General features: G+C 38.5%; 5 protein-coding genes, 1 long non-coding RNA gene and 3 pseudogenes across 10 annotated transcripts; 4 read left to right on the top strand and 5 right to left on the bottom strand.

Annotated features, from left to right (window-relative positions):
* The first annotated feature begins 522 nt into the window (after positions 1-522).
* LOC104784762 (histone deacetylase complex subunit SAP18) lies at positions 523-2,390 on the top strand. Its single transcript, XM_010509831.2, has 6 exons — positions 523-860; positions 983-1,015; positions 1,142-1,252; positions 1,399-1,494; positions 1,938-2,012; positions 2,120-2,390. Exons 1-6 carry the CDS (start codon positions 753-755, stop codon positions 2,150-2,152), a joined length of 456 nt encoding a protein of 151 aa, XP_010508133.1. The 5' UTR covers positions 523-752; the 3' UTR covers positions 2,153-2,390.
* A 448-nt stretch (positions 2,391-2,838) lies between these two features.
* On the top strand, positions 2,839-3,778 carry LOC147943138 (uncharacterized). Its single transcript, XR_015598175.1, has 2 exons — positions 2,839-3,086; positions 3,478-3,778. It is a non-coding gene; the product is annotated as an uncharacterized LOC147943138 (long non-coding RNA).
* A 1,193-nt stretch (positions 3,779-4,971) lies between these two features.
* Positions 4,972-6,258, bottom strand: LOC104784763 (glyoxylate/hydroxypyruvate reductase HPR3-like). The gene is made up of 2 exons (XM_010509832.2): positions 5,771-6,258; positions 4,972-5,694 (listed from the first exon to the last, which is right to left on the bottom strand). Exons 1-2 carry the CDS (start codon positions 6,230-6,232, stop codon positions 5,176-5,178), a joined length of 981 nt encoding a protein of 326 aa, XP_010508134.1. The 5' UTR covers positions 6,233-6,258; the 3' UTR covers positions 4,972-5,175.
* A 75-nt stretch (positions 6,259-6,333) lies between these two features.
* On the bottom strand, positions 6,334-9,397 carry LOC104784764 (UTP:RNA uridylyltransferase 1). The gene is made up of 6 exons (XM_010509834.3): positions 8,091-9,397; positions 7,581-7,949; positions 7,269-7,492; positions 7,103-7,166; positions 6,815-7,011; positions 6,334-6,727 (listed from the first exon to the last, which is right to left on the bottom strand). The coding sequence occupies exons 1-6, from the start codon at positions 9,255-9,257 to the stop codon at positions 6,490-6,492; spliced, it is 2,259 nt and encodes a 752-aa protein (XP_010508136.1). The 5' UTR covers positions 9,258-9,397; the 3' UTR covers positions 6,334-6,489.
* A 387-nt stretch (positions 9,398-9,784) lies between these two features.
* Positions 9,785-11,013, bottom strand: LOC104788749 (putative carboxylesterase 9 pseudogene; annotated as a pseudogene). The gene has a single exon (XR_015558556.1). The product of XR_015558556.1 is annotated as a putative carboxylesterase 9 pseudogene (transcript).
* A 510-nt stretch (positions 11,014-11,523) lies between these two features.
* Positions 11,524-12,935, bottom strand: LOC104784766 (putative carboxylesterase 8 pseudogene; annotated as a pseudogene). Its single transcript, XR_015598178.1, has one exon. The product of XR_015598178.1 is annotated as a putative carboxylesterase 8 pseudogene (transcript).
* Positions 12,936-13,493: 558 nt separating this feature from the next.
* Positions 13,494-16,506, bottom strand: LOC104784767 (receptor-like serine/threonine-protein kinase At2g45590 pseudogene; annotated as a pseudogene). The gene has a single exon (XR_015598179.1). The product of XR_015598179.1 is annotated as a receptor-like serine/threonine-protein kinase At2g45590 pseudogene (transcript).
* A 1,398-nt stretch (positions 16,507-17,904) lies between these two features.
* LOC104784768 (cytochrome P450 76C3-like) lies at positions 17,905-20,591 on the top strand. The gene is made up of 4 exons (XM_010509837.2): positions 17,905-18,659; positions 18,754-19,276; positions 19,366-19,644; positions 20,074-20,591. The coding sequence occupies exons 1-4, from the start codon at positions 18,262-18,264 to the stop codon at positions 20,407-20,409; spliced, it is 1,536 nt and encodes a 511-aa protein (XP_010508139.1). The 5' UTR covers positions 17,905-18,261; the 3' UTR covers positions 20,410-20,591.
* A 1,064-nt stretch (positions 20,592-21,655) lies between these two features.
* LOC104784769 (cytochrome P450 76C3-like) lies at positions 21,656-24,468 on the top strand. Of its 2 annotated transcripts, none has more exons than XM_010509840.3 (4): positions 21,656-22,285; positions 22,398-22,923; positions 23,017-23,295; positions 23,982-24,468. In XM_010509840.3, exons 1-4 carry the CDS (start codon positions 21,888-21,890, stop codon positions 24,012-24,014), a joined length of 1,236 nt encoding a protein of 411 aa, XP_010508142.1. In that variant the 5' UTR covers positions 21,656-21,887; the 3' UTR covers positions 24,015-24,468. The 2 variants fall into 2 exon arrangements, with proteins under 2 accessions (XP_010508142.1, XP_010508141.1); XM_010509839.3 differs by having other exon boundaries at positions 21,707-22,285; positions 23,957-24,468.
* The last annotated feature ends 591 nt before the right edge of the window (positions 24,469-25,059 follow it).

The raw sequence follows: 25,059 nt of genomic DNA on the forward strand, positions 1-25,059 counted from the left end.
TGTGTATCAGTAGTTCACACTTCACAGTGACTGTATATTAATTTGTTAATCTACAAAGATGCGAAGCAAGTGGTGGTGGTTAGGGGCATGCCAAATACGGAAAGCTAAACAAAGAAGAATCGGGTAGTCTTCATAATTTCATACTTTGCACTTTATAGTAATCTTTCCCTTTTATCATCTATTTTTCTTAAATTTCCTCACCAATTTTTCTTTGTTCAAATTACACTCTTTTTGGAAATGGGCACTGCAGCTTCATGTGAGGTGTAGGGTCATTGCACCTTATCGTCTGAAAATAAATGTTAAAACCCTCTTGACACATCAAAACATTCAATGACCCCCATTTTGTTCTTTTTCATATATATACATAAATTTTTTCTTTCTCTTCTTATCAATTTCTTTTACCATTTTACTATAACAAGAATGATACAAAAGGAATAGGCAAAGAACAGCATGTGGTCTTTTTTAGTGGGATCCTAGTTGAAGTCACATTTATGCATTGAATGAGATTAATTGCTTTACTTTCTCTCCTTTCTTTTTCTAATTACCCTTTATAATCATTTTGAATAATGTAAAAGGGCCATTGACGACGTAATATTTAAAAGAGTCAGGCCCAAACGTTTATACAAAAAGGCCCATTAGGGTAAAATAGATGTGGGCCTAAAGCAGTCCGATTAATCTCTGTGCAATTTCATTAGTAAACCTCTTCTTCTTCTTCGTCGTTCAGATTCTTCGAGAAAGAGAGAAAGAGAGAGATGGCTGAAACAGCGAGAAGACAAGGTGGAGGGAGACCATTGCCGCCACCTCCGAGAGGCGTTAACCAACCTCCTCGCCCTAAACCTGAACCTGTCGATCGTGAAAAGGTTTGTCTTCGATTTCAAATTCGCGAATCGTTGACACAAATATCTTCTAGGGTTTCTTATTAGGGTTTTATTTTGTAATCTGCAGTTACTGATTTCTTAATCTTTTAACCTTTGAATCGCAGACATGTCCCCTGCTTCTTCGTGTTTTCACCAAGGTTCGTTTCGCGATTCTTACGATTGCTCTAATGACATAATTTGCAAACTTAATCACTCGAGAAATTAGCTAATAATGTTCGATTCTGAATTTTAAGAGTGCAATTAATTGGGAGTTTGATTTGCAGAGTGGTGGTCATCATACTCAGGAAGATTATGCTGTGAGAGGCAAAGAACCAAAGGATGAAGTTCAAATCTACACTTGGAAAGATGCCACTCTTCGTGAGTTAACTGATTTGGTATGTCTATCTATCTATATATATGTCGTCTTGTACCTTTAAGATTTAGATTGGGTTCTCAAGAGAACAGTAATATCAGTGCTTGGTTAAAGATGTATTTTTTGGTTGGGATGATGTTTCTCATAAAAGTAAAAACTTCATTGCAGGTGAAAGAAGTATCTGTAGCAGCTAGGAGAAGGAATGCAAGATTGTCTTTTGCGTTTGTTTATCCTGACTCGCATGGTCGCTTTATTGTCAAAGAGGTTAGATTACTTTTTTTCTTTCACAGTCTTGATCAGATAGGGTGTAACCATATTCACACACACACACATATGATCTTTGATGCATTCTAGAGTTTCTGTGTTTTTCCTGCCACACCTCTTAGTCTTCGCATTTTAGCTACTAATCTGATCATTCAGAACTTTTATCAAGAATGTTTTTATAATATCTTGAACATGTGTTTTGGTATACTAAGCATGTTAAGATTATTTGCATTGACGACTCCATCTTCTCATGCTTATTGAGTTTTGAAACTTGAGATGAAAGACCACATCACTATAGTTACTACAGAATGCATTAAGTTGATTGAATGGGTGCTTTCAGATTCAATCGTTATGGCTCTACTTGTTCTCTGTGATGTTTACATATATAGAACGCATGAGAAGAGACTGATCTTGTGGTTGTTTTTGTTAATTTGGATACACAGGTTGGGCAGACAATGTCTTATCCAAACCGTAAACAACCAGATGACAGTAAAACGCTTTCCGAACTTAGGTTTGAGGTATGTTTAAATACACAGATCATATTTGGATGAGAGATAGTGATATAATTGATTTTCAAATTATATGTGCCCAAGAATAACACTGCTGTGGATCAATCTATCTGCAGATTGGAGATTATCTGGATGTGGCAATTTACTAGGAGGATTCTGTTTCTCGTTAAGTGGGAGTTAAGAGGGAAGAACACATTCATGTTTGTACCATTTCAAACTTCGTTTAGATATGTTTTGTATTTTTGGATCTGGTCTGTGCTGTCTAATGATTTAGTATAATATGCTATCTTTTTTGTTAATGATTTTTCTTGTCCTAAAGAACCAAAAAAAAAAAGAAAGATGGACAAAATCAGCTGGTTTATATACAAAAAAATGTTTGGATTTCAACCGAATTTTACATTTTTATTAGTAATACTCGTATAAACATCTGAGAAGTAAAAAAGAAGAAGTGGTATTTAGACAAACACTAATCACCAGACCTAGAGACTAGAGTATAGAAAAGAGTATAAAGCGATAAATCTTTGCTATGATAAAGCAATAAATCCTGGATGCATTTAAAATAGAGTTATTTAAAACATTCTTAGGAATAACGAACGTTAGACTTGGATTATACAAAAGTTTAATAATAGCAAAATAAAAATGAATGAAATAGACTTCGAAGTGCGTTTACGCTTCCCCGTATTGTTCCAACGTTCCGTTTGATTTGACATCAGAGCAGAGAAATATGAACGTTGTGAAACGGTAACATTTTTTACCGTTTGAATCTAATACTTTTTTATTACAAAACCTCAGATAGTGACTCTCTATAAATACACCATTCTTGGGTCAGAAATCTGAATCCTCTTCTTACTTGGTTTCATATTTTTACAAATGTCGAGAACTACAATCTGTTTTTATCTCTTTAGTTCTGTTCTTCCACCTGGAGTCCTCACTCAAACTATCTATCTGTTTTTATCTCTTTAGTACTACAATCTGTTTTTATTTCTTTAGTTTCTGTTCTTCCACCTGGAGTCCTCACTCAAACTATCTCTATATTTCTCATCAGCCGAGAGAAACAAACATAAAGCGTCATCTTCTTACAAGGTAAAAAATACTCTGATCTATTTCCTCTAGCTTTTTTACCATTAAATGTTAGGTTGTTTACCTGTTCTTCATCTTGTATGTATGCAATTGAACGTAAAATTTGAAGGCTCTCTTTTAATTCCATTTTGTATGTATATATATTGCTGGCTTTTTAACTTGAACGATGTGGACAATAAAGTGAAGTTTAGCCATATGATCTGTCTCATAAACTGAAACTTTAGTTAGATATATGTATTTATGTTCTGTCTGTCTAAGAAACGTAGAATGAGGTTATCAAAGAAAGGATATGTTGACTTTTAAAATGCTTTCGATTTCATGTAAAATATGCATGTTTGAAAAAGAAAAAAAAACGATTGAAATGAAGATTGATTTTGGTTAATTAATTTTGCAGAGGGTTGAAGACGGAGAACAATGCCTTGGGGGACTGTTTGGCGTTTTCCCATCAAGCTTTGCCAGACTTGGTTGGAAGTTGACTAGAGAGTGTTCATGTAACAAAATTTGTATTTTCTTTTTCTCTTTCTTTCCTGATAAAGATGCAATGTGTATATAGATGAATGTTAGGCATAGATGAATGTATAGGGTGTGAATGATATAGATATGAATGTTAGGGTGTGAATGTTAGGGTGTGAATGATATAGATGAATGTTAAGGTGTGTGAATGATAGATGAATGTTATTAAGGTGTGAATGGTATAGATGGAATGTTAGGGTGTGAATGATATAGATGATGATGAATGTTAGGGTGTGAATGGTATAGATGAATGTTAAGGTGTGTGAATGATATAGATGAATGTTAGGGTGTGAATGGTATAGATGAATGTTGTTAAGGTGTGTGAATGGTATAGATCAATGTTAGGGTGTGAATGGTATAGATGAATAATGTTAGAGTGTAAATGACATAGATGAATGTTAGAGTGTGCTGGCATAGATGGATAGGATTCGAATGGTAAAGATGAAAGGCGTAAATAGAGTGTGCTGGCACATGTGCGTGTATGGGAGCGTGAGCGTAAAACGTAAGTAAGTCAAATGAGCGTAGTGCGAATGACCAACGCGAACCTCTTAGCCAAAAGAACAAACGCTAGACATACAAAAGCTACAAAAAAACAAACATCCAAATCGCAAAGTCTAAAAGCGTTTAAAGTACGCCGAAACACTAAATAGTCGAAAACACCCAAACGATGCAATACATGAAAGAAAAAAGTCTGAACATAGTCGAAACACCCAAAACGGTTGTGCTGACACGCAAAGTATACTGACATAGAAAAAAAAAGCATATGTCCGAACGATCGCTAGTCACACTGGAAATACGATTAAAACTGCCGAAATCAAACAGATGAGAAAAGAAACGTTAGTCGAAAACACTCAAAAGAACAATAGCAAAAAATAAAGCAACGTCAAAATACTAAAACGCAAAGTCTTGGCCTGAAGCAAACAAAACAAATGCTTGAAACTTGAAACAAAATCTCGTAAATCTCGTAAATCAGATGCGAGTCTAAAAGTCTAAAGACATGAAATAAAAAAAGGCCTACATCGCTCGAAACACTAAAAGTATTTCATCGCTCGAGACATGAAATACGATTAAAAAGCCTTACATGAGAAAAGCAACGTTAGTCGAAAACACTCAAAAGAACGTCAAGATACTAAAAACACAAAAAGTCTTGAGAAGCAAAAAAAATACAAAGTATTTCATCGCTCGAGACATGAAATACGATTAAAAAACCTTACATGAGAAAAGCAACGTTAGTCGAAAACACTCAAAAGAACGTCAAGATACTAAAAACACAAAACGTCTTGAGAAGCAAAAAAAAATACAAAGTCTTAGGCGCAAACCTCCTGAGAAGCAAACAAAACAAATGCGTGAAACCAAAACTCTCTCGTAAATCAGATGCGCCAAGTCTAAAAGTCTTGAAAAAAAAAAGCAAAAGATCCATACAAGTTGCTAAAAACAAAAGCTAAAATTGCCAATAGAAAAGCCAAAAATGCTAGTTGAAACTTAAAAGTCAGTCTTGAAAAAGCAAAATCGATCGACCCAAACATCGAGAGACTCAAACTTTCCCAGCTTTTAAAACCTTGACGACAAATGACCCCCATCAAAGAACAGGAGTTAAAAGAGGTTTATTAGAGAAGAAAGCTTCAATATTCCCGACCAAAACTTTCCCAAGTTGTTCAAGACCTTCCAGAGACGTATAAGCACAGTGTGGAGACAAAACAACATTATCCAACTCAAAAAGCTCCTTAGGCACATTAGGCTCATCTTCAAAAACATCCAAACCAGCACCACCAATCTCACCTTCTCTCAAGCATCTCACCATCTCACCCTCATCGATTATACCCCCACGAGCGACATTAACGATCACTCCTTGCTTCCCCAGAGCAGCAAATACATCTCTATTGATCAAATGCAATGTCTTATCATTCAGTTCACAGCAGATTACGAGTGCATCACTGTTAGCTGCCATCTCATGTACGTCCACGTAATAATGATACGGAAAAGATGGTTTTCTGTTTCTTGAACTATATGAAATTTGGCAACCAAAGGCCTCGAGCCTTGTAGCTACCATCGAACCAATGCTTCCAAGTCCCACTATTCCGATTCGCTTTCTCCCCAACTACAAAGTTAAATTAGAGAGATTAACAAACTAATCAATTAGAGATTAACAAACTAATTAACAAACTAATCAAAACCTTGGAACCGAGGGGATAGTCCCCTTTGAGTGGCCACAACCGTTGCTTAACGAACCGATTAGCAGCGGAGATGCGCCGGAAAACGTCAATGAGTAAACCGACGGCAGTATCTGCGACATCTTCCGAGTAACTTGAGCCAGCGTTGGCGACGGAGATGCCTCGACGACGACACTCAACTAGGTCAACGTGGTCAACGCCGGTGCTGGTAGTAACAACCAAGCGAAGATTCGGGAGGAGACGAATCAGATCGGCTGTGACGGGAACAGCTACAGGAGCTATAATAGCGGAGACGGGGTGAGATTGATCGGCCAAGAACTCAGGAAGAGGAAGCGGAGACTCGAAGGCTTTCAGAACCTCGAACTTGGTTGAGGCGACGAAACTATCTCCCAACACTCCCATGGCGGCGTGACGTTTGACGAACAAGACACGTGGCAGAACCTGGGTGATAGAGGTCGTCGTCATCGTAAAGTTTATCAAAGTCACTTCATTCTTTTGTTCTGATCACACAAGGACAAGTTTTATAATCCACCCATCCATCACCATCATATAAACAATCTTCAAAATCAAAAAAGACCTTTTTTTTTCTTGGGGAGCTGGGTCACTGGGTCACACAAGCAAGAATCCAAATCAAACCAATAAAACCAAAAAACAGAGTTGTTGATCTTTCTAACCCATAAAATATTATATACATACAAGCCAGACGATTGTTTTTAAAGGTTTTAGTTGTGGCCATGTCCATTATTATTATCTTCAGGAAGATATGGTTCGAAAAGCTTGGCACATGGGTTACGATCTTGATGCATAATCTCTGCAGCTCGTTCGAACTCTTCTCTCAACACTCTGATACTGAACTTGTCCACGACTCTGCCAAGATCATGGCTCGTCTCAAACGGATCCTCTATGCATATCAAATGCCTATCGTTCCCCACCCTTCTCGTCCAGTCCTTCTCTCGCTTCCTGCATCACATAGATTCATTTCATCTGAGATTGTTGCATCACATATGTTAAAGCAAAGTATATATGAGTTTTTTTTTTTAAGTTTACCCAAGTATGGATCCGGTGCGGACTGACACAACAGTATTCGCATAGTCGTGAGCATAAGCCCAGTAGTTGAAGAATCCCCAGACCAGCTCAGCTATGGTCTCCCTGTTACTTGATCCAAAGTTCTCCAGTCTATCAACATCATCAAAGTATGAACACCGGATATTATCTACCCGAACTGAGTATGTAGGCTTCATTTCCTGCACCAAGCAATTTAATAGTTCAAATAAAAAGAAGACAAATCATTTCACTACATTACATAACATGAAGAGGGTATTGTTATATACACACCTGTAAGCAAGGAAGAATTGGCGGCCTACGCAGCTGCAAGAAATGGATACACATCAGAACGTACCTGCAAAAGTTAACATTTATGAGTAACTGAAACTTATCACCTGCAAGTGTGTTTTGTGTGTAATCGAAACAACTTCATTCAAATGTATGGTGGAAAACTTACGCGTAGCTGGAAAGTGTTCCTTGATAAGTCTCATTAACCCTTCTCGACTTTGCCCAATGTTTCACAGTGAATGCCAACTGCCTTAAACGCACATCTATCCGTGAATAATCTCGCAGGAGCTTTGTGTTTACAACAGCCAACACATTGTTTATGCAGATATCACAAGATATCCCAGTAACCGGATCCATAAGTTTTACTATTGGAACCCTAGCTCTTGTTAGTGCCTACACAAAAACACGTTTCAGAAATATAAGCACCAGATTCACAGCCAAAAAGGTGCATTTTTTACATAAGTAAAAGCATTTACTTTACCTGCACATTCTGGAGATTATCTGATTCCAAAATATCCGCCAGCTTTAACAACATGTCAGATTTGTTGATATCATCATCATCGATTGCAAGGCAAACATCAATGTCGCTCTTTGGAAAACCAAAAGAGTTAGCACATGACCCGTAAAGATACAACTTTGCATGAGGCCATTCTTTGGCAACCAGATTCTCTAGCTGCGCCATTAGTTGTCTCTGCTTTTCCAGCTCCTCTTCTGCAGGAATCAGGGACTTGTACACTGCAATGAAAGGAGCATCATGCCTGTGGATGTCATTTCGACATGCCATATACATTTTCCTCTCTCTTAACCTTTGGGAAAGCAGCCACCGACCCCGATTGTCCACTCTCGATTCCTGATAACAAAAACCCAATTTCAATAATCTTCCCAACCAAAAAAAGCGTCCTTTCTAGTTCCAGAACAGATTACACGAGCTAAACACCACCACTAATGTTCCCAACATGTCATTAGTAGTATATGAAAACTGAAAACATACCTTGTCACGAGAAGTCTTGCTATTCTTCTTCCCATCTTTGGCGTCCTTATCGTCGGTATCAACTTCAAGCAATAAAGACTCGACAATATCTTCTCCAAAATCGTCAACCTCGTCAACACCAGGACCAGAGTTTCCATTACCTTCCTTCTTCCCCTTACTGAGCTGCCCCAGTTCCTCCTCTTTACTTTCAATTCCACCACGAGCTTCCTTGTTCAACATCGAAAAGGAATTTGCAGCATCAGCTGTTGATACAGAGTGTAGACTTGTACCCTTAGGTGGTCCAGGATGATCTATCTGTTGACTAAGATTGAACTTGCTCTCATTCTGAATAGATAATCCCCTTAACCTATCAGCCTCAGCATTAAACTCCCACATTGCTTTATCATGATGATTCCTCTGGAAACTATCATCACCCTTACTTGCTAAATTCATATCCCACCCTCTTTGGTTACTCGAAAACCCAGGAGGAGGAGGAGTAGACTTGAAACCCCTGACGTTGTTCCCAATAGGACCCCAGTTACCTCTTCCGCTGTGGCCTCCTCTAAGTTCATTGAGATCGTGATTCCGATGATGAGACAAGTTTGGATCCGCGGGATGATTCCTCATAAGCTGTTCGTGGTGCTTAGAATCAAACATCAAGTTCCCATTACGTAACCCATTAAGGCTTTGAGTAGCATCTCCCGAGAAAGAACCAAAAACAAGCTGCCGAGTCTCTGACTGCGGCGGCGGCGGTGGCGGTAGCTGCTGCTGCTGCTGTTGCTGAATCATCGACTGAAACCCTAATCTGTAAGCATCTTCAGGAGATAGCCTTTGATTACCATCGAATTGGTTCGAAGGGAAAGGGTTATGCGAGAATTGAGGAAACCCTAACAAATTAGGGGAAAGATTATGAGGAGGAGGAGGTGAGAAGGCGAGTGGCCAAGAAGAAGAAGGGTTGTTATGATGACCACCGGGACCGTTGTTAGAAGATTGCCAAATCGAAGGAGGAAAAGGATTCACGGTAGGACCAACGGCTGCAATGGCCGGATCGAGATGTTGAGGACCCCCTTGTTGTTGTTGTTGTTGTGACGGCGAAGGTCTTGTGTTCTGTTGCAGAAGTGATAGAATAAAATCTCCGACGTTATCCGAAGGTGGAGCTGCTGAGTCAGCCCCACCACCGTCCGCCATGGAGTCAGACACTTTTTACGGCTATACTGAAAACACTTAGTCGAAGACCTTTCAGTTTTCAATGACCACTCTCCCCCAGATCTCTCTCTCTCCAAGGTTTAACGGATCTCGTCTCCTTTTTATTTATTATACTGTATATAGGAATACGATACACCCTCTCCTCCCACATATAATCTTGACCGTCCGATGTAGGATTTTTATTTTTTAAACCTGATCAATTTTTTAAAAATATATAATCATTCCATGTAATTTTGTTATGAAATTTACGGTCTTTTTGCGTTATACTCCCTCTGTTTCACAAAGAGTGTCATTCTGGAGAAAATTTTTTGTTTCACAAAGAATGTCATTTTACATTTTCAATGAGTGTTTTAATGCTAAATTTTCTTTTTTACCCCTAAACCCAAAGCTATTTTCATTGAATTTTGATCATTAATCACTTAATAAATAGGGGCAAATAAGTATAATTCAAACTTTTCTTAATTTGTGTGAAATGTGTCAAAATGACACTCTTTGTGAAACAGAGGGAGTACAATTTAATTATATGCTATAATGTTTATTAATGTATTCAATTTTACATAGAAGTATAACCAATACATAGTGTAACCAAAGATCTTGTAATGGTTTTGTATACAGAAAAATAATGATTAGATGAAAAAACTTGAAAAGAATCAATTTAATTGATAAAATCTCTGATCATATTAAGAAGAGCGACGGCTCGTCGTGGATCAACTAGCTCAATGCCATGGAAACCAGCGTCGTCAAACCTTGCTTCGACTCTAACTCCAGCTGTAACCAACAGATTCAAGAAATCTTGTTGCCTATCCAACGACGTGTCTCCACCGTAACCGATCACCAAACATCGTCCAAGACGTCCAACTTTTTCCTTCTGCGGCAAGTAACCTTTCGGATTACAGTACCTATGATCCCGATCGACACCTACAGGCAAAGATAGTTCCCACATAGCGTCAAAAGCTGGCACCGGCATTACAGGATCGTCGAAGTTCTTGAGCTCTGACTTCGTCCTCGTTTTGCCGCCAAAAAGCGGTTGGTAGAACACGCAACCGTCGATTTTTAACGGTGTTAAGTCTCGGTCTAATGACCTGAGTGCTAATTGGAAAGCGATGTTGGCGCCGTTACTCGAACCGCAGATGTAGCACCTTGAGAAATCGGCGTAGTCTCTAAGCCAAGGCTCGCCGTTGGCTGAGTCAATGGCTTGTTGTTTGACCCAAAGAAGGGCGTCTAGTGCGTCATCGTATTGAGCTGGGAGTCTATGTTCAGGAGCTAGACGATAGTTTACGGAGACAATGATCACCGTTAGCTCACTTGCCATTTGAGAGCAACCACGGTTATTCGCGGCGGAATCGGCCGGGTAAAGGACCCAACCGGAGCCGTGGAAATGGAGGATGATTGGGAGACGAGCCACGGCGTTATCATTGGATGGTAGATTGGTTGGTCGGAATATACGTACGGCTACACCGGTTTCTTGGTTAATGGTGACGTCTTTGGAAGCCGCGAGCTTGCCTGGTGAGGGATCTGTGTCCGGTTTAACTATCGGCCAGAGGAAGTGGCGGGTGCAAGAGCCGTTGGGGTTAATTGTGATGTTGAGGTGTTTGTATGCATCAAATGCGTGACGAGACTCCTGGCCCTGGGACATGGTTTTGGTTTTTTTTAATTGTGTGATTAATAAGAGGTTAACTAGGGGTGATTAAGATGAAATCTCTGAATGTTTTTATGTTCCTATTCATCTTTTTGTGTGTGTGTTCTATGATTAATGGAGCTTAAGCTGTGATTAGGATGAATTCACGGATTGTTTGTGGTTATGATTTAATGCACTTTAATATTTGACCAAAATCAAGAATGTTTTGAAATTTTGTCTAAATGAGGAATTAATGTTCTACATTTGCTTGTGTATTTGAATGAGTCAACATCCCTTCAAACTAAATTAATTAGATGGAAATTATCAGCATTTCATTGTATACATATAAAAGTAATCAATTCAAATTGCTAAGTAGGGTCAAATTTCAAAAATCTGACAATCTACTCTGTACAATTTATAGTTGCATGAGTGAGTTGTACATCTAACATTGTTCTCAATGCAATTCCCGAAACAATATATGTAAGATTGCTGATCGTCATACCAATATGTTAGTATGGTCACCTAACCTATTAAGATGTATGGTTTTGTCGGTAAATGTATGTAACGTAATCCCACCGATGGATGATTCTACCTAATGTCTAAAACTTTTTGAACTTCAAAATATACTAGTAAACTGATAAGATACGGTCCACTATTATTATTTCTCGCCTCGGGTATACATATTTCGATTGCAACATGCAGTACATTTTTCAATTTCCCCACACATCATAAACTGAAATATTTAGAACTTCACTCACTTGACTTAAGTAAAAACATAAAGATCGGACTACTACATGTTGGAGGATGGATCAGTTGAAGAACAACAACTCTTGATAAAGGCCTCAACGGTTTCGTATAAGGCCTTGGCTTTGTTCGCATCAAACAACTCGCAAGCATGAAACCCATCTTCATCAAACCTCGTCTGCACGTGCACTCCACGTGCCTTCAGCATATCCGCCACCTGTCTCTGACGATCCACTAACGGATCCCCACCGTAACCGTTAATGAGAGTAGCCGGGAAACGTCCCATCTTATCCTTTTCCTGAGGCCCACTGCTCTTAACCGGATTGCTGTACACGTGGTCACGATCCACACCGTCGGGTAAACAAAGTGACCACAGCAGATGAGTCGCTGGTAACGGACAGATCTTATCGTCTTTAAGCCGTGACTCAGAATCCGACGGCTCAACACCGCCGAAGAAAGCTTGGTTCATTATCAGCCCTTGGATCTTAACAGGAGAGAGATCTGTATCCACTACACGTAACGCCACGTTGTAGACGATGTTTCCTCCTGAGCTCGAACCCATGACGAAGCATTTCGAGAAATCCACACCGTCTTTCAACCACGTGTCGCAATCACCACCGTTGGTTGCGCCACGAGCTTGATCACGGAGCCATAAGACTGCTTCGACGGCGTCTTCGTACGCGGCCGGGAGACGGTGTTCAGGGGATAAACGGTATTCGACGGAGAGGATAACGGTTTGAAGACGATCAGCCATTTTGGTGCAAGATTCATGGAACGGAGCGGAGGCGGCGCTGTAGAAGAGGAATCCACCGCCGTGGTAGTAAACGAGGATCGGGAGTTTGGACTCCGGCGGAATATTCCGGGGCTTGAAGATTCGGATGAAGGTGTTGTTGGTTTGGTTTAGTGGGATGTCTTTGGACTGCTCCGTTGGGGGCAGTTTGGGGAACTCACGGTGTCTGGTGAGTGATCCATCTGCGTTTAGTGTAATGTTGAGGAACTTGTATGGATCGCTTGAAGGTGGAGGAGCTTCCATGGGTGCTTCTGCTTCAGAGATAGAGAGAGTTAGATGTTTTTTTTTTTTGAGGTGAGAAATGTGTGATTATGAAGATGAATTAGGTGAACTAAAGTATATGAGTGGTTGAAAAGATCAACGTTTTCATTAAAGATTGGGACATTTTTCATTCAAAGCTGTAGTTGGATTTGCCTAAAGAATCGTGCGAAATATGCATGTATCTCTCTCTATTATTAGTGGTTTAGATTAAGACTACTCTACTACTATCCGATTACGATTGAGATTTGAGACTAGTTGTTTACAAAAAAAACCTAATATAACGGTTACTATATTGTGTACCATAATGATCGACCAAATAGTTAATGTGCATTTAACAAAAAAAAATCATAACTCCTTTCCCATATCAAATGAATGCATATTGTTATGTTGTCCCATGTACAGAGTATAGAGTACATAGTTCAAGCGCTTTTGTTTCTTTGTCAATATGAACAAATTACTCGTAAGGCCGCTTTGACAAATATAAGGGTTGATTGTTTTGGTTAAATCTGTAACGAGAATTTTTGAGATGAATGCATTTTAATTTTTGAATTTGAACCATGAGAACATTTGCACAAGTATATTCTGTCTCCTAAAAGTCATAACCTTTAAAAGTGAAATACCAATGGTCCAATACCATGGAAATATTCAGAGCACTACAAAGTGACAATACAAAAATAAAGAGAGTAGATTTGCTCCATATCCTTTTTTTTTTTCATACAGTGGGAGACAGGGATGGAACATTTTTTAAACTTGGTCCCATTTTGTAGTTTTTTTGCATAGAATTCAGCAAAAGAAAAAAAGGCAATTGAACTCTAAATCATGATCATCTTCTTGATGTCAATTGGAAATTCTTTATTGTCTACACTAAAAATGTTAAGCAACTAGATCTTCATAAATATTTGCAAAAAGCTAATCTTATGGAATTAAAAAGTTCCTACAACTCGTAATTGGTTTAGAGTTTTGAACCGGGAAAATCTACACTTGATGACTGAGCTCAATACCAACCCCCAGTGTCACCGTGCTTTCCTCCTTGACTTAAACGGAAACCCCATAGGCGGCGAGGGAGAAAACTCAAACGGCAAGTGCGGAGGCTCAGAAGCACCCGAAAGCATCTGAACAATCTCTTTCATCGTTGGCCTCTTAACCGGAGATCTTTGCAGACACAACAGTGCAATAGTAATACACAGAACCGCTTGCTCATTCTCCAAAGAATGTATAGATTTATCAACTAAATCCAACAATTTACCATTGCAAGCCAATTGCTTAGCCCATGATATCAAATTAGCCCTCTCAAACTCTGACATAGGCGATGCTGTCACTTGCAATGGCCGTCTCCCTGAGACAAGAACCAAAAGCAGAACCCCAAAGCTATAAACATCACATTTCTCAGACACCAATCCTCCACCGCCACATTCTGGTGCAATGTAACATACCGTACCTCTCATACTAGGTGTGCTGCTTACTCCACCGCTCTTCTGAACATTCACATCACACCATAAACCAGAATCCTGACTATTCTTTTTACCCATGGCTGATTTAAGCTCCCCGCTTAACCCATCTACCCACCAATCTATACTATTTCTCTTCTTCCTCTTAGTAGGGTTAAGATTCTGGTCACGAACAGAGGAAGCATCATCGTCTCTATCTCTATGAAACCAAGAGTCAATGCTTGAGATTGAGCTTAGCCCTCTTTTCATCATCTTCTTCTTCTTCTTCCTCTTTTTTCTAGTTAGCTCTTCACAAAACTCTTCCTTCCACCATTCTCTAGGCTTTCTCTTCTTATCTTTCTTCTTCTTCTTAGAAACTGATGATGACCCACCATCACCACCACTGTTGATCCATTCCTTATTGTCGTTAGGTCTCTCTTTCTTAATCTCACTCCCAATCCATTCCATTACATAATCCTTCACACTCCCTGATTCAACCCCTCCTCCTCTGCTTCCACCATTGTTGTCCTGTTTCCACCACCAATCTCTCTTCGAACCCACTTTAACCTTACTACTACTCCCCGGCGATAATGCCACTCCCGGTGACAATCCAGTCTCCGTCAAGACGCTAACCGCACAAGTCTCCGGCGACGGTATCGATGTCATCATCTCCGGAGATGCTACACCCACCGCCACCGTCAAAACACTAACCGCAGAATTCTCAGGCGAAAGTCCCGATTTTTCCCCCGGAGACACCACCGTCTCCGTCAAGACACTAATCCCAGAATTCTCCGGCGAGAGATTGACAACATTACCTTCTTCAAACACAGTAATAACGCTTTCAGTCTCTTCAAGAATCGAACCATTATCATTATCATCAACAACAACAAGATCCTTTCTCTTGTCATCTTCCTCAATCAGAATCCTAGTTTCTAAATCCTCAGACTTTACTCTAGCTAAACCGAAATCTCCAATCTTGGCTTTGAAATCAGAATCAAGAAGGATGTTACTAGGTTTAACATCTCCATGGATGATGATTGGATCACAAGAATGATGAAGAAACTCAATCCCTTTTGCAATATCCGTAACAATCTCAAACCTTTTGTTCCAATCCATAAGCTCCTCACATTTACGATCCAAAAGCGCGTCTTGTAAACTACGATTCGCCATTAGCTCGTAGACGAGGATAAGCCTCCGGCCACGACGATCAGATGAGAATCCGAGGAGAGAGACGATGTGAGGAGAGCCGATTAAGTGAGAAGAGAGAGAAAGCTCGTTGTGAAACTCACGCTCGCCTTGCAAAGAGCCAGCGGATGTGTCCATGACTTTGACGGCGAGTGAATCGCCGCCTCCGCCGTTAGGAAAATCAGCTTTGTAAACAGAGCCGAATCCGCCGTGGCCGAGTTGAGTCGAGTGGGAGAATGAGTTTGTAGCGCGGCGGAGCTGAGAGTAAGAGAAGCGACGGCATTGGTAGTGTTGAGGAGACTTGGAGTTGGAGATAATAAGATCGGAAGGAGCAGTACGGTTTTTGTAGAGTCTCCGGTAGAGAAACAGAGTGATGAGGATTAGTAAAACTCCGGTTAAGGTAAGAGAACCGGCGATGATGAGTGGAAGAGTCTGGAAACGGTGATGAGTCGTAGTCGGTGGTAACGGCGGTGGAGAGTGACGAGATGGCATATTTTAGTAAATAAATGAAAGTTTTAAAGAAGTCTCATTTATTTTGGAGTTTCTTTTCCATTGAAGAAGATGAAGCTGAGATGATAAGTTCTAACTGACAAAAATAATATTTTAATTTAAGAGAGATGGTTGTGTCTGTGACTGACAGTATTGGGGGTATGGTGACGTGTCGGAGAATAAATGGGGGGATGGTGACTGTAAAAAAGTGACAGTCATGTGAGAGGATATTATTGATTACGTCGTTTAGCTGAGACCGGTGGAGATAGTTTCAGTTTTCACCGAGTCGTAATGAGGGAGCGTGAGTAACACGCGGCGAGTTGAGGTGAGATTCACGAGAGATTTTGGCTTCCCTTGTGAAGAGGTCCACTGTGGGACCCACGAAATTTAATTGGGGAAGCGATGGTAAAGTCAACCTCACTCGCCTCTTTTGATAAAGGAAGCGTGGTGGGTAGTACACGCGCGTGCGTCATGTGAGTTTTTTTTTTTTTTTGGTTTGGAGCTATGCGGTGATTATAAATCCGGTTAAATCAGATTTGATTAGCTAGACCATTGGTTTAACAGCTAGAGAGCATGTGCTGCTGTGCGCCTGTGCATGAGAACATCATCGGCAATTTTAAGATTAGACGTTCAGTTTTGTTGTTAACTTGTTCGACTAAGATGTTTAATCAACTCAAAAAATCCTATATATAAATAAGAAAAGAAAAAAAGATAAAAAAAAAACAAAAGGTTTGGTCTATATCGTGATGGTGGCGTGAGGGAAAGGAGGAGGCATTGTTGAGGTCGCTTTTTGGGGTGATGGGATTTTGACCTTTTCATTTTTTTTTGCCCTTTAACGTTTTGTTCTGACTCTTTTGTTAGTTTTTCGTAGTTTTGTGTTGGTTTACTTTTTATTATTTTTACTTTTTACCCAGTTTTAAGGTTTTTGGACCTGGATTCACGCGCACGAGTAACGACTCGTTGGTACAAAACAAAACTGTGGGATCACTTCACTAAAGTTCAACATCATTTTAACTCGCTGGCACCATCCTTTTATTTTAGGGGAAAAAAAACAAAAAAAGTCAAAGTTAATCTTCTTACTAATTAGAGAGCGATTGAAATGAGAAACAATGGTAAACCCACTTGATGATACTTAGTGGGTGATTTGTTTGTTTTAATAAACCAACAAGGTCTGTTGTTCTAAGCATTTTTTTAAAAAAATAAAGAAGGGGTAAAGTTGCACTTAGGGGTTTGGGTTTGACTTTGGTAACATCGTTGGACACTTGAAAAGGGAATCTATGGAAAATATATCAGAAATAAAGAGAGAAAAGCGACAAATACAAAGCCTTTTGCAGGTTAAAATTCAGATTCAGATGTGTTTTTTTTTTCTTTTTAATATGGAGATTGACGAAGAAGAAGAAGAAGTGATGAGTATAAAAAAATTGCTCATGTGAGTTCCACTATTTAACCTCCTTTTAAAAACAAACTACAAACAATAATTATCATTAAAACACTACTGTTTACTAGCCGGAACGTTATAGCCAACTCTTGTCGGAGCCCGTGACCGTGGTCCCCAACTTTCTACCACCGTTACATAAACAAAAACAATACTAATGTTCTTTTGCTTTTTATACCTAAAATATTTTTGTTGCGTTCCACGAGTACCATCCAAGATTTAGTACTAAGTTCTAACAGTTGATACTTGATAAGTAGTAGTAAAAAAACCCATTTGATTTAAGCTATTTTTTTTTACTATACTACCAACTTTGACCTTTTATTTGATGTAATGACAGTAGCATTAAACGAGCACGAAATCAGATAAATAAACCAATTAATTTAAGATTTTGCCTTTTTGCAGTTAAGAAGATAAAGTTTGAGTTGTCTCACACATTAATTAACAAAAATATCAAGAGATACACATAAAGAGGGGCAAAAACCAGATTGAGCAGCTTAACCTAACATCAAAACAAATACAGCTAACAGTAGATAAAAGAGAGTAACGTACACCTGAGTACATGGTTTAGCTGCCAAACACCACTTAATGTGATGTGGGGTTCAACAGATGAACAATAATCTCAGCCGTATTATAGCAATATGGCTGCATACAAATTTGGCAGGCTGGTTTCTAAATCTCCCATGTGTCATTATAGTTTTAGAATCATATACTTTTTTGCATATTTTTAAATCCGAATATTTAATGACAAATCAACGTCCAATATACAATACACTACATTAAATGTTATCTTCTCTTCATTTAAGCTATCAAACTTAATAACTAATTTGTATCAAATATTTTCCATGTATGCCAGCAATTTAGGCAAGTGTTATATACAACAGGCAACTAATACCGATTGAGGGGTTTGCATGCGAACTTGCTTCTTCATTAATGAAACTTAAATGGATGAATATAAAGTCCATGATTTGAGTTATATTTTCTAGGCACTCTCCAGTTTCCTTAACCTAAAGACTAGAAAAAAACGGTCGTCCGATCCAATGGACCTCTCACTAAATCAAGGCATGTCTCTGCCTATCTATTTCCTATTAACATTCTTCTTTTTCTTATTTATTGCCACCTCAAAAACGCGGAAGAGGTCTAGCCACGGCAACAAGCTTCCGCCTGGTCCTCCGACATTACCATTGGTCGGAAACATATTCCAACTCGGACCCAATCCTCACCGTTCACTTGCTGATTTTTCAAAAACCTACGGACCTATAATGAGTTTGAAGCTTGGAAGGTTAACCACAGTGGTAATATCTTCACCAGAAGCAGCTAAAGAGGCACTTAGAACACACGACAATGTCATGTCCGCTCGAACCTTTAACGACCCCATTCGAGCCTTTGATCACCATAAACATTCCATTGTCTGGATTCCTCCCTCGGCTCGTTGGAGGTACTATCTAAGATCAATCTTTCGTGTCTTTTTAATCATCTGTACACTAGACTATAATTTGATTAAAACGAGTTATACGCTGTTCACAAGTCAGGTTTCTGAAGAAAACAATATCGAAATATTTGTTATCACCACAAAACCTAGACGCTATTCAATCTTTAAGGATGAGAAAGGTGGAGGAGCTTGTGAGCTTAGCAAACCAGTTTAGCGAGAGAGGAGAAGCTATTGACTTGGCTCGTGCTTCCTTCGTCACAGCTTTCAATATCATCTCAAATGCTCTGTTTTCCGTAGATTTGGCTACATATGACTCGAACTCGTCTCCTTACGAATTCTACCACGCGGTGGTCCATCTGATGAAGATCTCCGGTAAACCCAATGTAGGAGACTATTTCCAGTATATGAGGTTTCTTGATTTGCAAGGAACTCGTAAAGAAGCAGTGCTCTGCATAGACAGATTGTTTAGTGTTATCCAAGAATTCATCGATGATCGATTGGCCAAAAGATTGTCTCACACAGATGAAGAGGCTTCGAGTATTGATATGTTAGACTCCCTTTTGGATTTCACACAGCAAAACGAAGCGGAATTAACCATGAATGATATCAAACACTTGCTTCTCGTAAGTCTTCTACTGACACACATGGCAAGATTAAGATATTATAGGTATGCAGTATCTTCAGTTAATCTTTTTTTTTTTTTTTGTGATAGGATCTGTTTGTTGCGGGCACAGATACGAACTCTAGTACAATGGAGTGGGCGATGACGGAGTTAGTCCGAAGCCCGGATAAGATGGTAAAAGCTCAGAGTGAGATACGGCAAGTGATTGGTGAAAACGGTGTCGTTAAAGAATCTGATATCCCGAGTTTGCCTTACTTACAAGCAATTGTGAAAGAGACTCTTCGATTGCATCCTCCAGCAGCTTTGATCCCTAGAAAATCAGAATCTGATGTTCCAATTTTGGGTTTCGTCATTCCTGAGAACACCCAGGTTTATTTCATAGTCTATTTTTTAACACGCTAACATTCATTACCTTTTAGTAACCTGGGATGCACGTTAGTAGTAGAGTCATAGCTTTATTTTTTCGTTTTCGTTGCTTCAGTTTGAATTGTTCGGTTCAGGACCCAACACTATTTGGTTGTTTTCGGGTTGAAAGTTGAATTTGTTCGATTTTGTTTAGTTTTTAGGTTTTTTACAGAGAATAATAAAGTGGAAAAAATTGTATTCTAATCATTCATTATGTAAGATTTTGTTTTAAAAATTGATAATGTTAATCAGACAAAGGTTTTTTTTTCACACACAAAAAGAAAATATATATCAAACTTAAGTTTAAATTTGGTTGTTGTTTGGTTTGATTCATAGAATTACCAATATGAATTTTTTTTATTTGGTTAAAAAGTTCCTTCTCTGTTATTTTAGGTTTTGGTGAACGTATGGGCGATAGGACATGACTCGAGTGTGTGGGAAAATCCAGTGAAGTTTGAGCCAGAGAGATTTTTGTTACGAGAAACCGATCTAAAAGGCAAAGACTTCGAGCTGATACCGTTTGGATCAGGCCGAAGGATGTGTCCGGGAATCTCGATGTCTCTTAGGACAATGTATATGGTGCTTGCCTCTCTTCTCTATTCCTTTGACTGGAAGCTTCCAAACGGTGTCGTTCCTGAAAACATGGACATGAGCGAGGCCTTCGGTCTTACCTTACACAAGGCCAAACCTCTTTGTGCCGTACCCATCAGGAAAACTATGTCTATATGATTTTCAATTTTTTTAAAAAAAAATTGTACCAATAATTGTTATTTATAGATTCCTTGTGGAGCTAACTCCTATCAAAAACATATACAACTTTATGGACCCTTTCGTATGGTTCTGTACTCTATCCGTCTATCCGTCGCTTAGGTTGGGACCGACGGTTCTATAATAAATTTGTGTTAATTCTACGTGCGTTTGACAAATATTTATATTTTAAAATCTTTTGTCACCAAACACATATATAAATAAATAGATACTTGATATTTTGATAATATCGTTGACTCAAATTTTACCGAAATCATTGACTCATCAATTTTCGTCCATACAAGGAAAAACCACAAACATTTTGTAAACCATAACTTGTTTTTTCTTTTTCTTTTCCGTAGAGATAATATCATCTAATCTTGAGCATTTATCGACCAATTCAATGTACAATCATGAAACTTTTGATCAACTGCTGAAATAATTGACTAAATGGTGTTTACAATTTACAATAAATATAACATGGAGCTTAACGCAAAACTTATTTTTAAAATTTACAATAAACATAAATCTCGTGTCTTGTTTTTACTTTCTGTTAGAACCTGCAAAACATCAAACACACAAGCTTAGATTAAGAGACAGACCAAGTATGAGCTAAACGAAGTTTCAACACACGACCATCCAAGATTTAGTACTAACACGTGATACTTGATTAGTAGTAAAAACCCATTTGATTCAAGCTTTTCTTTTTAACTTTACTAGTGACTTTGACCTTTTTATTTGATGAAATGACAGTAGCTTTAAACGAGCACAAAATCAGATAAATAAATAAATAAATTAATTAATTTAAGATTTTGCCTTTTTTGCAGTTAAGAAGATAAAGTTTGAGTTGTCTCACACAGTAATTGACAAAAATATCAAGAGAAACACATCAGAGGGGCAAAAACCAGATAGATTGAGCAGCTTAATCTAACATCAAAACAAATACACCTAACAGTAGATAAAAGAGAGTAACGTACACCTAAAGCTACCAAATACCAGTTGATGTGATGTGGGGTTCAACAGGTAAAAAATAATCTCAGCCGTATTACAGCAATATGGCTGCATACAAATTTGGCAGGCTGGTTTCTATGTCTCCCATGTGTCATTATAGTTCTACAATCATATAGTTTTTGCATATGTTTTGAATCCGAATAAATAATGACAAATCAACGTCCAATATACATTAAAACTATCAAAATTAATAATTAATTTGTATCAAATATTAATTAGGTAAGTGTTATATATAAAAACATATACAACAGGCAATTAATACCGATTCAGGGTGTTTTGCATGCGAAATTGCTTCTCCATATTAGACAAGATCTTTAAAATTTGTTGACAAATTCATTAATGAAACTTAAATTGATGAATATAAAAGTCCATGACTGAGTTATATTTTCTAGGCACTCTCCAGTTTCTTTATACTAGAAGACCAGGAAAAAGAAAACAACGGTCGTCCAATGGACCTCTCACTAAATCAAGGCATGTCTCTGCCCCTCTATTTTCTATTAACAGTCTTCTTTTTCTTATTTATTGCCGCCTCAAAAACGCGGAGGAGCTCTAGCCACGGCAACAAGCTTCCGCCTGGTCCTCCGGCATTACCATTGGTCGGAAACATATTCCAACTCGGACCGAATCGTCACCGTTCACTTGCTGATTTTTCAAAAACCTACGGACCTGTAATGAGTTTGAAGCTTGGAAGGGTAACCGCAGTGGTTATATCTTCACCAGAAGCAGCTAAAGAGGCACTTAGAACACACGACAGTGTCATATCCTCTCGATCCTTTAACGACCCCGTTCGAGCTGTTGATCACCATAAACATTCCGTTGTCTGGAATCCTCCCTCGCCTCGTTGGAGGTACGAACTCTATCTAAGATCAAGATTTCATTTCTTTTACTCTTTTTGTATTTGAAATCATCTGTACATAATTTGATTAAAACGAGTTATACGCTGTTGTATGCATCTTCAGGTTTCTGAAGAAAACATTATCGAAATATTTGTTATCAAACCTAGACGCTATTGAATCTTTAAGGATGAGAAAGGTAGAGGAACTAGTGAGCTTAGCAAACCAATTTAGCAAGAGAGGAGAAGCTATTGACTTGGCTCGTGCTTCCTTCGTCACAGCTTTCAATATCATCTCAAATGCTCTGTTTTCTGTTGATTTGGCTACCTATGACTCGAACTCGTCTCCTTGTGAATTCTACCACGCGGTGGTCCAGCTGATGAAGGTCTCCGGTAAACCCAACGTAGGGGACTATTTCGGGTATTTGAGGTTTCTTGATTTGCACGGTACTCGAAAAGAAGCAGTGGACTGCACAGAGAGATTGTTTAGTGTAATCCAAGAGTTCATCGATGCTCGATTGGCCAAAAGATTGTCTCACACAGATACAGAGCCTGAAGAGGCTTCGAGTACTGATATGTTAGACTCCCTTCTGGATCTCACACAGCAAAACGAAGCGGAACTAACCATCAATGATATCAAACACCTGCTTCTCGTAAGTCTTCCACTAACACACATGGCAAGATTAAGATATTATAGATATGCAGTATCTTCAGTCAATATCTTTTTTTTTTTTTTTGTGTGATAGGATATGTTTGTTGCGGGCACAGATACAAGCTCTAGCACAATGGAGTGGGCGATGAGTGAGTTAGTCCGAAGCCCGGAGAAGATGGTAAAAGCTCAGAGTGAGATACAGCAAGTGATTGGTGACAACGGTGTCGTTAAAGAATCTGATATCCCGAGTCTGCCTTACTTACAGGCAATTGTGAAAGAGACTCTTCGCTTGCATCCTCCATTACCTGTGATTCCTAGAAAATCAGAATCTGATGTTCACATTATGGGGTTCCTCATTCCTGAGAACACCCAGGTTTATTTCATACATTCTCTTCTTTTTTTTTTTTTTTTTTTATCATGCCAACGTTTATTACCTTTTTAGTAACCTGGGATGCACGTTAGTGGAGTCATCATAGCTTTATTATGGTTGGGGCCGGGACAGCCCCGTCTCAAAAAAAAATTTGTCCCTAGGCATACAATTGTTTTAAGACCCTTTTCAATATATTTTTTTTTGTTTTTTTTTGGTCCCCATTAGCTTAATGATTTTTTTTTAAAAAAACTTTGTCCCATGGCCATTGCCCCTCTCGTCATGGGTATGAGCCGGGGCTGGGCCGGGAGTATATGATTATTTTCGTTTTGGTTGTTTCAGTTTGAATTGTTCGGTTCAAGATAACAATTAGAAACCCAACTTTTTTTGGTTTTTTCGGTTTGAATAGAATATATGAAAACAAAATAAAGTACGGAAAAATTGTATTAAAAACATTATCTAAGATTTTTTTATTTTATTTTAAAATTGAAATGTTGATCAAACGTAGGTTTGTTGCATATTAAAAAAAAATCAAACATAGGTTGAAAATTGGGTTGTTTGTTTGGTTTGATCACTTGATGTATTATGTATACATAGAAGATATAACCAATTGGAATTTTTATTTATTTTTTGGTTTGGTTAAAAAGTTCCTTCTCTGTTATTCTATGTTTTGGTGAATTTATGGGCGATAGGACATGACTCGAGTGTGTGGGAAAATCCAATGAAGTTTGAGCCAGAGAGATTCTTGTTACGAGAAACCGATCTAAAAGGCAAAGACTTCGAGCTGATACCGTTTGGATCAGGACGAAGGATGTGTCCGGGAATCTCGATGTCTCTTAGGACAATGTATATGGTGCTTGCCTCTCTTCTCTATTCCTTTGACTGGAAGCTTCAAAATGGTGTCGTCCCTGAAAACATGGACATGAGCGAGGCCTTCGGTCTTACCTTACACAAGGCCAAACCTCTTTGTGCCGTACCATTCAAGAAAACTATGTCTATGTGAATTTCATAATTTTTAAAAACTGTACCGATTAATAATTGTTATTTACAATTGTATGGACCCTTTCGTATGGCTTTGTGCTCTATCCGTCGCTTGGATTGGGGCCGACGGTTCTAAATAATAAATATTGTATGAGTTTTAACTCTACCTGTGTTTGAAAACATATTTATATTTTAAAATTTTGTCACCAAAAACATATTTGAATAGATTGACTCATTTTTTACCGAAATCATTGACTCAATTTTCGTTCATATAAAGAAAAACCACAAACATTTTGTAAACCATAAATTGTTTTTTCTGTAGAGATAATATCATCTAAGCTTGAGCATTTATCGACCAATTCAATGTACAATCATGAAATTTTTGATTAACTGCTGAAATAATTGACTAAATGGTATTTACAATTTACAATAAATATATCATGGAGCTTAACGCAAAACTTATCTTTTAGCACTAATGCGAGATATATTGGAAATGAAAAAACTAAATCGCCGAAATGATGTCGTAAGGGAAAACATTGTGGGATTAGAAATGGAGTTATCGTCTCCGAGATTGAGTTGCTTAGGTAGAAAGAAAAAAACATTTTCGATTTGATAACGAAATGGTTATAACTCATTCACGGGTACGTGTCTCTTGTGATTGGTTGGTAGTTTTTTTAATGTCAACTTCATTGGTTGGCTTTAAGTGACAAGTGGCGCCTGGTATCAATATCTTGACCATATCACCCGGTAGGATGTATTTGGACCGTAAGTAGTATTTTTTATTTGGTT

The sequence above is a fragment of the Camelina sativa genome, chromosome 5 (assembly GCF_030686135.1).
Source record: "Camelina sativa cultivar CO46 ecotype springtype chromosome 5, ASM3068613v1".
Taxonomy (NCBI): Eukaryota; Viridiplantae; Streptophyta; class Magnoliopsida; order Brassicales; family Brassicaceae; genus Camelina; species Camelina sativa.

What these genes read in the sequence shown, in the direction of transcription:
- LOC104784762 (XM_010509831.2), top strand. Translation starts at nt 753, where the DNA reads ATGGCTGAAACAGCGAGAAGACAAGGTGGAGGGAGACCATTGCCGCCA. An exon ending in GTCGCTTTATTGTCAAAGAG is followed by an intron (nt 1,495 to 1,937) that starts GTTAGATTACTT and finishes TTGGATACACAG; the next exon opens with GTTGGGCAGACAATGTCTTA. An exon ending in TTTCCGAACTTAGGTTTGAG is followed by an intron (nt 2,013 to 2,119) that starts GTATGTTTAAAT and finishes ATCTATCTGCAG; the next exon opens with ATTGGAGATTATCTGGATGT.
- LOC104784763 (XM_010509832.2), bottom strand. Translation starts at nt 6,232, where the DNA reads ATGACGACGACCTCTATCACCCAGGTTCTGCCACGTGTCTTGTTCGTC. An exon ending in ACTATCCCCTCGGTTCCAAG is followed by an intron (nt 5,695 to 5,770) that starts GTTTTGATTAGT and finishes TTAACTTTGTAG; the next exon opens with TTGGGGAGAAAGCGAATCGG.
- LOC104784764 (XM_010509834.3), bottom strand. Translation starts at nt 9,257, where the DNA reads ATGGCGGACGGTGGTGGGGCTGACTCAGCAGCTCCACCTTCGGATAAC. An exon ending in GCAAGACTTCTCGTGACAAG is followed by an intron (nt 7,950 to 8,090) that starts GTATGTTTTCAG and finishes TTTTGTTATCAG; the next exon opens with GAATCGAGAGTGGACAATCG. An exon ending in ATAATCTCCAGAATGTGCAG is followed by an intron (nt 7,493 to 7,580) that starts GTAAAGTAAATG and finishes GTTTTTGTGTAG; the next exon opens with GCACTAACAAGAGCTAGGGT.
- LOC104784768 (XM_010509837.2), top strand. Translation starts at nt 18,262, where the DNA reads ATGGACCTCTCACTAAATCAAGGCATGTCTCTGCCTATCTATTTCCTA. An exon ending in ATATCAAACACTTGCTTCTC is followed by an intron (nt 19,277 to 19,365) that starts GTAAGTCTTCTA and finishes TTTTTGTGATAG; the next exon opens with GATCTGTTTGTTGCGGGCAC. An exon ending in TCATTCCTGAGAACACCCAG is followed by an intron (nt 19,645 to 20,073) that starts GTTTATTTCATA and finishes CTGTTATTTTAG; the next exon opens with GTTTTGGTGAACGTATGGGC.
- LOC104784769 (XM_010509839.3), top strand. Translation starts at nt 21,888, where the DNA reads ATGGACCTCTCACTAAATCAAGGCATGTCTCTGCCCCTCTATTTTCTA. An exon ending in CCTCCCTCGCCTCGTTGGAG is followed by an intron (nt 22,286 to 22,397) that starts GTACGAACTCTA and finishes ATGCATCTTCAG; the next exon opens with GTTTCTGAAGAAAACATTAT. An exon ending in TCATTCCTGAGAACACCCAG is followed by an intron (nt 23,296 to 23,956) that starts GTTTATTTCATA and finishes CTGTTATTCTAT; the next exon opens with GTTTTGGTGAATTTATGGGC.